At 45.0% G+C, this 11,039-nt stretch overlaps 1 protein-coding gene across 2 annotated transcripts; it reads left to right on the top strand.

The window, feature by feature from the left end:
• The first annotated feature begins 1,569 nt into the window (after positions 1–1,569).
• Positions 1,570–8,551, top strand: LOC117027747 (transmembrane protein 14C). 2 transcript variants are annotated; one of them, XM_033115824.1, is made up of 6 exons: positions 1,570–1,684; positions 2,701–2,779; positions 3,124–3,200; positions 4,201–4,302; positions 6,974–7,061; positions 7,974–8,551. In XM_033115824.1, exons 2-6 carry the CDS (start codon positions 2,757–2,759, stop codon positions 8,029–8,031), a joined length of 348 nt encoding a protein of 115 aa, XP_032971715.1. In that variant the 5' UTR covers positions 1,570–1,684; positions 2,701–2,756; the 3' UTR covers positions 8,032–8,551. The 2 variants fall into 2 exon arrangements, with proteins under 2 accessions (XP_032971715.1, XP_032971716.1); XM_033115825.1 differs by lacking the exon at positions 4,201–4,302.
• The last annotated feature ends 2,488 nt before the right edge of the window (positions 8,552–11,039 follow it).

Here is an 11,039-nt window from a genome sequence, read left to right as displayed (position 1 = left end):
TCATATAAATGAAACTGTAATCATGTCCTTTTGTATCTGGCTTACTTAGCATAATGGTTTCAAGGTTCATCCATATTGTGGCATGTGTCAGAATTTCATCCCTTTTTAATGGCTAAATAGTATCCCGTTGTATGTATATAGCATATTTTGTTTATTCATCTGTTGATGGACACTTGGATTGTTTTCACCTTTTGGCTCTTGTGAATAATGTTGCTATGAATGTTGACATACAAGTCTCCGAGTCCCTGTTTTCAGTTCTTCTGGGTTTATACCTAGTTGTGGAATTGCTGAGTCACATGGTAATTGTACCTTTAACTTTTTGAGGAACTGCCAAACTTTTCCACAGTGGCTCCACCACTTTACATTCCCATGAGCAAGGCACAAGGATTTCAGTTTCTCCACATCCTCACCAGCACTTGTGATTTTCTTCTAGTAGTCATCCTAGTCGGTGTGAAGTAGTGTATCATTGTGCTTTTGATTTGCGTTTCCTAATAACTAATGGAATTAAGGATCTTTTTATGTACTTATTGGCCATATGTATGTCATCTTTGGAGATACACAGGTCCGCCCATTTGAGCATATTTCGTGTCTGTTGTCTGACATCTGTATGAGGGTCTGGCAATCCCAGTAGGAATAGCTGAGTTCTTAAGTCATTGTCAGCTTTGGCTGTTTAAAGTCAGATACAGTAAACGTATCTAGGAGCAGGAGCTGTTGCAAGTGGAAAGTTTTTACTTTACCGTGTGTATGTGCTGCAATTTCCTTTTCACTCAAGGTTGCATTTATAAGATTTATCCATGTTGATACTTGTGGGGGATGAAGAAGAGACGTCGAGGATGACGCCCAATTATTGGTGTACAGCAACTGAGTGAATGGTGCAGGAAAGGCAGGGAAGAGAAGCACATCTGGAGTGGGAGTTGACAATGTCCTGTGGGCACTGGGACATCACAGAGGAAGTTGGAAATTATGTTTAACTTACCCTCTCTCCCTTTTAAGATGCTTCTCAAGTAGCCTCACTCCCTAAAACAAACACCTAGGTGAGCCAGTCATCTAGCCTGTGGTCATCATATTCTCCGAAGGTAGAAAGTGGTCCTTTCCGTTGTAGGCAAACAATGTGATCGGGTAGTGACAATCCTCCCGGATGGCCTGCCTCTAGCTTACACCTAGTAATGTATCCCTCCATTAATGGGGTGCTTCAGAACAGCCTCTGACGTCCTCCTCCCTCTTCGGTGGCCTCCACTACCCTCCTGGTCCAACTCATTTGGCCTCTAGCAAAATCCGACTCGGACTCTGGGTTTTAGGCATTTGGCCAGGGTGGGCTTGCAGCTGGACGTGGCGCTGATGGGCCCTGTCCGCGCTCCCAGTCTCGGCATCCAGAGCTTGCAAGGCGACTCTCCGCTACAAACCCTGCCCCTGTCCCACCCCACCCTGTGCCCCGCCCCTGCCCCTCCCCTCCCTTGCCCCGCCCCTGCCCCTCCCCTCCCTTGCCCCGCCCCGACGCAGAGGTCGCGCTGGGATTCCTCGCTTCAAGCCCCGCCTCCACGCTCAGCCCCGCCCCACGTCCCTCCCGGTCCCTGCCCCACCCCCGGGCGCAGAGCGCGTTTTGCGACATTTCCGGCGCCGGGGTCCTAGCTTCACGGCTTTCGCGCCTCGTCGACTGGCAGAGACCTTCGGGAAAGCGGTTCTGGTACTTGGAAATTATTATATACCGGTTTTGACTTTTATGGAATTATATAAGAGGTTTCGTTGCCGCCTGTTCTGTCCCTAGATCCAGGCGGGAGCTTTAGGCCGCGTCATAGTCGCTTTTCCAGTAGCGCATTTTCTGCTTTGCTCAATAGGTTGGGAATCTTGCGGAAACCTTGAGCTCTTGGGGCAAATGCTCACCGAAATAGTGTGGTGTTGTTTAGTTTCCTGGAGATGTTATTGCTTCGTCTCCTTAAAAATCTCGGTATCTCACTGCCACTTTGAATTAATGACTCTGGGTGGGATTCCAGGCCCCCTTTTTATAGACAATAGTTTAAACAAAACAGAAGGGGCATGTGTTGCTTTCAGTCTGAGCGTCACTGGACGTCAGATGCATTCCTTTAAGACATTAGGAGTTGCTTTGCCAAAGGTGTAGCGTCGTAATTAGTTGATTCTCCCTGGCCAGCCCCCACGCCCCACCCCCACTCCCGTCCCCCTCGCCCTCAAGCGAACAAGAATTAGGAGTTGGATGCAAAAGTAAGCAGCTAAAAACTTGACAAACGTTAAGTATGGAAATAATTTGGTTTCTTGGGCAGGGGCCAAAAGCAGTACCCTTCCCCTCCAAAAGAGACAATTGAAATAGTTGAATTAAGGGCACAGGAGATACTTGCTTTCTGATTTACCAATACGTAACTCAGTGAGCTGTTGAAAAGGTTAACTCACCAGCTGTATGTACAGAGCTGGTCAGTGAATTTTGCTGTTTCCTGTGTGCCTGTGTTAATAGAACTGAGCTTATAAAATGGTGTCTGCTCAGCATTTACTATGTGCTAAGTACTTTTACATATTGCCCCATGTAATGCCCACAACAACCCCAGGAAATTTGTGCCGTTGGCCTCATGGGACAGTGAAGGAAACAGGCTTAGAGAGGTCGGGTGGCTTGCCCATGACTTCTTAGCTACTAAGGGGTGGAGCTGGAACCTGACTGCTACAGAACTGTGCTGTTAACCACCTCTGCTCCAGCCCCTCTGCAGGTGCAGGCCCCGCGTAACCTCCTGTCTGGACAGAGGGAAAGGACAATGCAGAAGGACTCGGGCCCACTGTAAGTGCCCGGTGACTGGGAGTGGGATAGCCAGGACCGCCTCCAAACCAGAGTTTCTTCCGGCTCTGAAAAGGGCCCTAAGAGTAGACTGCTGGGGCAGCATAGGGTAGAGAGGAGGGACAGGCAGGCCAGCGTCTGAGTGCCACTCTGCCACTGACTGGTTGTGTGGCTTTAGGCAAGTCATCTAACCTCTAGGCTTTATTTTCATTTGTACAGCGATAGGATTGTTCGGGATTGTTCGGGAATGACTACCTTCTAGTCCCATCCTATGAGAGAGGTTTTTTGTTTTTTATTTGTCTTTTGAACATGGTTGGTTGGCACTGATTTGCTACTCTTGTTTTCAGAGTGCCTTTGCATTGGATTGGCTTTGGCTATGCCGCACTGGTTGCTTCTGGTGGGATCATTGGCTATGCAAAAGCAGGTATGGTTTGTAGCTACTTAACCTCCGAAAATCTGCACTTTGCTCCTGGTGAAGAGGGAGTCCCCAGGGTCCCCAAAGTGCAGTCTTGTTTGAGTCCAGTTTAGTTGAGTCTTAGTTAAGTCCACTCTCGCTTGAGTGCAGGCTTATTGTCAGTCCGTAGCTCCTCCTGCAGTACCTCCTCCTGCACTTGACTTTCGGTTATCTGGTTGAGCTAAGCCAGGCTTCTTATCGAATCGCTTGTGTTTGCCTCTTTATCTCAAGATACTGGGAAGGCACGGGAGTAGATTGTTACTATCATCCACTGCCATACGTCAGCCTTGACCACAGGCTGCCATCTCTGTGCTCCTTAAATAGCAGGAAGCTTTTAGTCTTCACATGCTTGTTTTTTGAAGTCTCCTCATTAAACTAGGCAGGGGTGTGTCAGAAAATGTGCTCATTTCTGTCCCCTTCCTTGCCTGCATCATGACCCCAAAACACACACACGCACACCCCCCAGAATTCTTATTCTCCAAATCTTTCTTTTTTTTTTTTTTTTTAAATAAAAACAAAAAACCAGTGGCCCGTGTGGGGATCAAATCGGCAACCTTGGTGTTATTAGCACCATGCTCTCTCCAACTGAACTAACCGGCCACCCCTCCAAATCTTTTTCTAAGTTACCCTATTTCCCTTTCCTTTTGGGATTTGCCAAAGGTCCTGCCTATGGATAGTTCTAGTCCTTGACAGGTTATAAGGCCTGCTTAGGGACCCTTCTTCAGAGGTGGAAGTACTCCCTGTTCAGGAAAGGGGGATGGTGTGGTATGACCCCGACTTCACTGGTAATTTTACCAGAGCTATTTAGCAAACTCCACAAAACACATTTGTGCTTGAGAACTTCTTGGTTGTGAACTGTGTTGAGAGTTCTCTTTGCTGTTTTCCTCTGTAGGGAAGGGAAGTCTGGTGGATTCTGTTAATGAAATGAGTGTCGGGCATTAAATGCGGGCGTGTGTTTGCTTTCCTCCAGGGAGTGTCCCATCCTTGGCTGCTGGGCTCCTCTTCGGTGGTTTAGCAGGTCTCGGTGCCTATCAGCTGTCTCAGGATCCGAGGAACATTTGGGTTTTCCTAGGTATGTCAGCTTCACTGGCCCCCCAGTGCAGCTTTGTATGCAGGATACTCCGCCAGAGGCCCTGGTTTGTTGGGCTGTGGCACGTTCTTCACATTAAGACAGTTTCACTACTTCTGCTAAGTCCCGGGGAAGTTGTAAAATGGAGCAGGGGGCGGTTGTGCTGGTTTCTGCTTGTCTTTTACGTACAGAATATAGACAGGTTTTCATACCTCGTGGATTTAGATTTATCCACTGAAACTAGTATTACACGTGTATAAGGCAAGTATATGTCTCGTAACCATTGAGATTGTCTACTGAACGTTGTCTGCTTGAGCATCACTAACGGATCACCTGCCTGGGTTAAGTTTTCATCAATATTAAAATTTTCCCATTTTGAAATCATTAGCGCTTGAGCAATAAGCTAACCATGTAAGACAGGCCTTGCCTTCAAGGAGCTTATGTACCTTAATTGGGGACATAACAAGTGACTGGGGCTGCTGACGTGCCTTGCGAGCTGCACAGACAGTGAGGAGTGCAGGAAAGGGAAGATTACTTCCTATCAGGACGGCTTTTGGTGTTTTTATTCAGCTCCACCCAGGTGTCAGACACTGCTAGGAGGGCGGGCTCCTCACTGGCCCTGCAAACCCACAGTAAGAAAACATGCCGCTCTGGCCCTTACAAGTGTGGAGGGGAGAACAAGCTTATTAACAGAGGTTTGCACGAGTCAGCGTGGGCTGGGAAGGGAAGTCGGCGGTGGCTGATTTTGGGGTTGTTGGGGAAGGAAGGAGGAGGTGGCCAGCTCTCAGCTCTGCCTAACAGCTCCGGAATGACTTTCAGACCTCTTTTCTTTCCCCTTTTGTGTTTCCGCTTCTCCACTCTAGCAAATGACCCTCACGCCCCACTTAAAGAAAAAATAGCAGCCATCATATGGGGACTCCCTTCATGCCGTTGACCTCCAAGCCTTCCCTTGTCCTGTTTCTCTCCTCTCCAGGACCAGTCCGTCCCTCCACCCCGGCTTTGGGTCTCTTCTCCCACTCTTTCTCGGACCTTTACACTGTCAGTGATGCCATCTCTTACTTGTATTCCACCTTTGGGATGGATCCCTCTTATTGATGTTCAGATGTGCTCATTTCACCCATTTTAAAAAAAAAGGACGTCTCGTGACCCCACTTCCTTCTCCAGTTGCTTCCCTTCTTCTTCCCCTTCAGAAACTTCTCTAAAAGAATCTGTTACATTCCCTATCTTCATTTCCTTACCTCAGATGTTCTCGGCCCTTTGCAATCTCCATTTGGGTCCCCTTTGTCCATGGAAAAACATAGTACTTTTCAAAATCCAATGTATATTTATTAGTCCTTGTTACGTTCAGCTGGTTAGCTGTACTCAGCACAGTACAGCAATCCATTTTTCACTCTTCTGCTTTTCCTTTTTATTTTCTCATTCTCTTTTGTTGTCTCATCATTTTTGGGAGAGGGCCATTAAATATTAAAAGTTCCTAAGGCCTTGCTCTTTTTATCTTCTTTATACTTGCTCGCTTGACAGTGTCATTGAAGCCCACGCCTTAAATTACCACTGATACATAAATGACTCACAAATTTATCTCTCTCCAAGCTTTACTCATATCTACAGTTGTCTGCTTGAAATCTTTTAGATGTCTCAAGGCCTGACTTCATGTCCTCACTCACATTGGGTCTTCTGGTGCTCTCCATCCATTCAGGTCTTGATTGCACTCTTCCCCTCCATCTTTATGTCTAATCCATCAGCATGTCCTACCAACACTACTTCCAGCACGTATCCTAAGTTACCTCCTCCACTGTCTCCACAGCCACTGCCTCCATCCCAGTCATCCTTCTCTCTTCCCTGCGTAACGTCCTTTCACGGCTTCTCGTTGCTCTTAGGATGAAGACCACAATCCCTAATACGGCCTGCAAGGCTCTGTATAGTCTGGCCCCTTTTCCTCACTAGCCGTATTTTTATTTCTGCACCATACTGGTTTCTGAGCACAAGGCCTCTTGCCACCAGGTTCCGCGTATGTTATTCCCTCTGCTTGGAATGTGCTTTCCTTCCCCGTTAGCTCTTTAACTGTGACTGCGGAGATCTCTGCTCTATTGCTTCTTGGCCTTTGGCTGAGATCAAGTGTGGAGATCTCAGCTCAGTCTTCATTTCCTCGGCACATCCTTTCATGGTCATCCCCCATTTATTATGTTATTTGTATTGCATCAATTGTACCTGTAGCACAAATTATGCTTTTGCGTTTTTGACTTGTGTGATTCTTTCAAGTCTGTCCCATCAAACTTGAAACACTGTTAGGGCAGAGACCTTTTTGCTGACAGTTCTCTCCGACATCTATTGCAGTGGATATTTTAACATGTGGAGTGGGAAGAACATACAGGGTAAATAGGATTGGCAAAGAACAGGGGGGAAAAAAACCTAGAGCGGTTGTGGACAAAATTAAGAAATTTATATCTAAATACTGGTAGGAGATGAGTCTGGAAAGGCAGACTGGGCCCAGACTGAGGGCCTTTTATTCCAGTATCTACTTAGTCCCATAGGATCTGGGCGGCCATTGAACTCCCCCAGCTTGAGAGCACGAGATGGGCCATGGTCCTTGAAAGATAGGTGGGACTTTGGTAACTTTTAGTTTTCCCAAATATGAGATGGAATGATCTTTGACTCTCTTTATTTTTTCCATCAGTTACATCTGGAACCTTGGCAGGCATTATGGGAATGAGATTCTACCACTCTGGAAAATTTATGCCTGCGGGCTTGATTGCTGGTGCCAGGTACTTTCTGTCCTGTTGCTGTTCTTCTCCAGTACGGAGTTTGCTTTAATGCTCTAAATACTTTGTACGTCCACAGATTTACTTGATTAAATATACCTGCTGCTGGGCATCAACCGAAATGATTTAATTGACACACAAATAGGAAAGACTGCAAAAATAGTAGGTGATTTAATGCCAAAGTAAAATAAGCATATTGACTGTGGGAATCATTGCTCTTACATTTGCTCTCTGGTCCATCACGGCTTCTCCCTACAGTGGAAGAAGCTTCAGTGCAAAGCCAAGACTGCAGCTCTTGTGTGACTTTCAGCCTGGGTTCCACGTTTCTGAGTTGTATGGGTGCCCTTTATTATTGAAAATATTGCTAGAAGGTAGTTTTGATTGATTCCTGTTTTCTTATTAACTTTGACTATATAATGCAAACTAGATTGTTTTTAAAAATTGCAATCCTTAAGCATAATAAAGGGACCCTGAAGATGTGGGAATTTTTAAAAGTCTGTTTTGGAAGAAGTTAACTCACCCACCACTGATGTTGCTTATGATGCTGTCAAGCAAAATGTTTTATAGTCAGTGTAGACCGAGGTCAAGAGCAGTAAACGGGGCCGCTGCAGGCCTGCCATCCTTTCGCCAGCTCTGTGACCTGGGATGGTCATGGTCTCTCCAGCCTTCAGTGTTCTCTCTGAATTATTGGCGGATTAGAAATCCCAACTCACATGGTGTACGTTCCAAGGCCTCAGCTCAGCACTGCCCCCTGGTGTGGGTTTCCTTTGGTGCCTCCAGGGACGGGAGTTCTGTCTCTGCCTTGGTACTTGCTCGCCATGCGTAAGTGACCTGCAGAGTCCTAGCCCCTTCAAAAGACAGTCATGTGCCTGTTCTGTACCTGACGTTTTTGTTTATGTGTTTTTTCCCTAACAGTTTGCTGATGGTTGCCAAACTTGGAATTAGTGTGCTCAATGGGCCCCGTCAGTCATAGTCATGTCCCAACTTGGACTCATGAAGAATTTGAAAACTTGCACTATTTTTAGTGTATTAAGAGAAGTGCTGTGAGGGGTGTAAGTGTCTAATCATTATGTTGTTTTGTACACCTGAAACTAATAAGAGAAACAAGTGTAGCATTTTTACATATTCTGACATTTTACTTCAAAATAAAACAAAAAAAGGTACTGAACTTTGCAGAGAAAAAAATCAGTCATTATTACAACCCTTAAGAAGTGGGATCTTATTAACCCTCGTATAGTTTGATTCTTATATGTTGACGTTATCTCTTCTTTCTGTATTTTTACATAAAGTCTCAAGGGGTAAAATGTTAGGTGTCAACATTGGGGGCCCTGAAACCCCACACCCTCCCTAGAGGAACGGTGTGGGAAAAAATCTCTTATGAGATTTAGGATATTCTCTTTTTCCTGTTCTTTGGCTCATCTTTGAGCACAGACCTACTTTGAAATTATGTTAAATGAAATAATCAATGAAAATAAAGCTTACTATAAATAATATTTTCTGTGTTGTCTTTGTTGCCAGAGCTGTCTAGAACATAGAGTGAGATGTGAATGGCAGGAAGATTTGGGACCATGAAAGTGTGTTTTAAATATTTTATTTAGGAATTACCCATTTTGAATAAGTGAAGGACCAAGGGAAGTTATTTGATTACACATTGCGTTGAAGTTTGTTTTAAAAATGATCTGTCATGAGGATTTCTAAGGTTAGGACCGTGTAACCAAAAGAAAAAATAAAATTTTGGTTAACTAGTTAATCTGTCAATGTGAAACTAAAAGACGTGTCTGGAACTTGATTACTTAGGTTGGTCTCTGCTTGGGATACATGAACTGGATACTGATACATTTTTGCTTTGGTTTTTTCAGCATTGGGAATTAACACATTCTGGTATTAGTTTCCTTGCTTTAGTTTCCTCCTCTTAAAAAAGGAAGGGATATTTGCTGCTTATTTCCACCGTCACTGGTATTGATTGGATTTAGAGTAATTTGATTTTATGTACACTTATTTGCTTAAGCTCCTTGAAAGGAGTCCTAGAATTTTCTCATCCTTGTTTTATATGACATGGCCCATTTGTAAAGCATAATGCTCAGTGCTCTACACAAGGAGGTATGACGAGAGCACAGTATTCTAGACCATGCATTTCTCTTAATGTGACCAGGATCCAAGTAAGAGTTTTGGACAGCCCTGTCACAGCAAAGCTTCATTAATTAAGGTTTTGGTCTACTGAGACCCAGGTCTTTTTCTCAAGTACTGCTGTTAATGATTACTCATAGATGGTGAAAAGGTTAATGCTTAATGTCATGTACTTTTAAATATGTAGACTAAAAAGTTATTCCGTAGTTCCTGGCATAGTCAGTGATTGCCTTTTATCATATAATTATACCAAATTCATGACTTAAATAATAAAGCCAGATAACGTTTACGAACAGTTCATAGATATGTGGTATGATTTCATGCCCTGGTGAATTGGATTATCGTGATCCTGACATTAGCCCTGTACAGTCTAAAGGAAAATGGACAAAGAAAATCAAGTAGGAATAACATTTCATTACTGTTTTTCTTTATTTTTATCTATTTTTAAACTTTTATTTATTTTAAGTGTGTTTTTCCAGGACCTATCAGCTCCAAGTCAAGTACGGTGTTTCTCCGAAAATAAGGCCGTGTCTTATATTAATTTTTGCTCCAAACGACGCTTTAGGGCTTATATTCAGGGTATGTCATCATGAAAAATCATGCTAGGGTTTATTTTCTGGTCAGGTCTTATTTTCGGGGAAACATGGTAGTTGTTTCAATCTAGTTGTGGAGGGCGCAGCTCACTGGCCCATGTGTGGATTGAACCTGCGACCTTGTTAAGAGCACCACGCTCTAACCAGCTGCCCTGTTTTTTCTTTTTCCCCCCTTCGTCCACCTCGCCCCATTACAACGGTTCAAGCCGTTGTTTCTCAGTCTAGTTGTGTAGGACACGGCTCCCTGGCCCATGCTGGTGTTAGGAGCCTTGCGCTGCCCCCATTCCCCCGGCTGAGGCAGTCGGTCACCAGTCGTTGGTCGGCCACTCACTGCAGCTCCCGGCAGCTCTCGCCAGCTGCTGGCCACTCGTGATGGCTGCTGGCTGCTCATGCTGGCCACCGACCCGCCCTGTTTTTATATTTTAAAAATCGCTTTTTATGAAAAGATGTTTGGTAGAAAAGAAACAACTGGTTGTACTTAAGTGTTGCAAAAGTCGGAACACCAACCGGTGGCTTGGGTGTCCTTTTAGGCAGTGAAGAGCTGTCTGTGTGTTGTGTATGTTTCCAGAGCTTCCGTTCATCATTGTGCTTATTTCCCGAAACCCTGGTACTCTGAGGGCCAGGTAGAAGTGAACATCAGTTGTGACTTGGTATTCCCCACATGTTTGAATCATGAATTGTAAGGGCCAAGGCACGGAAAAAGATTAGACAATACTCATTGTTAATTAATTCATCAGGAAGATGCATTTTGGGTTCTAAGCTAGCCCTTGGATGGTTGTCATGATAAATAGCTACTTAAAATATTACGGTTAAATGTATTTAATAATCCTTGTCAATATTTTCCATCCTCCAGACACAGCCAGCCATGCACGTGTGCATGTGATGTGTGTGCACTGGCACGACACGCTAATACTTGGCTGTTGACAATGGCACTTACACTGTGATGGTGTAGGCATCGGAAGGCCGTAGACCGTCTAAAGCTGCCATCCACCCAGGCTTCCATTGATAGGATTTTGAATCACCATGTTGGCCCTGGGTTTTTTCTCTGTCTGCAGTGTTTCCAGAGGACATCCAGCTTGGCCTTTAGTTCTAGGGGAGGGAGCCCTAGCATCAGACTGGCAAGGTTCCCTGAACGTGGGGATTAGTTTAGGTCTAAAGTGCATCACCAGTAGTCAGCTCTGAAAATTCTAAGGCTACCCACAGACTGGTGCACTGGGGGGAGTGGTTTGTTGCCAGGCAGCCCTGACAGTTCCCTTGCCAA

The sequence above is a fragment of the Rhinolophus ferrumequinum genome, chromosome 9 (assembly GCF_004115265.2).
Source record: "Rhinolophus ferrumequinum isolate MPI-CBG mRhiFer1 chromosome 9, mRhiFer1_v1.p, whole genome shotgun sequence".
NCBI classification, from domain to species: domain Eukaryota; kingdom Metazoa; phylum Chordata; class Mammalia; order Chiroptera; family Rhinolophidae; genus Rhinolophus; species Rhinolophus ferrumequinum.
This window is presented reverse-complemented; position numbering and strand designations above follow the sequence as displayed.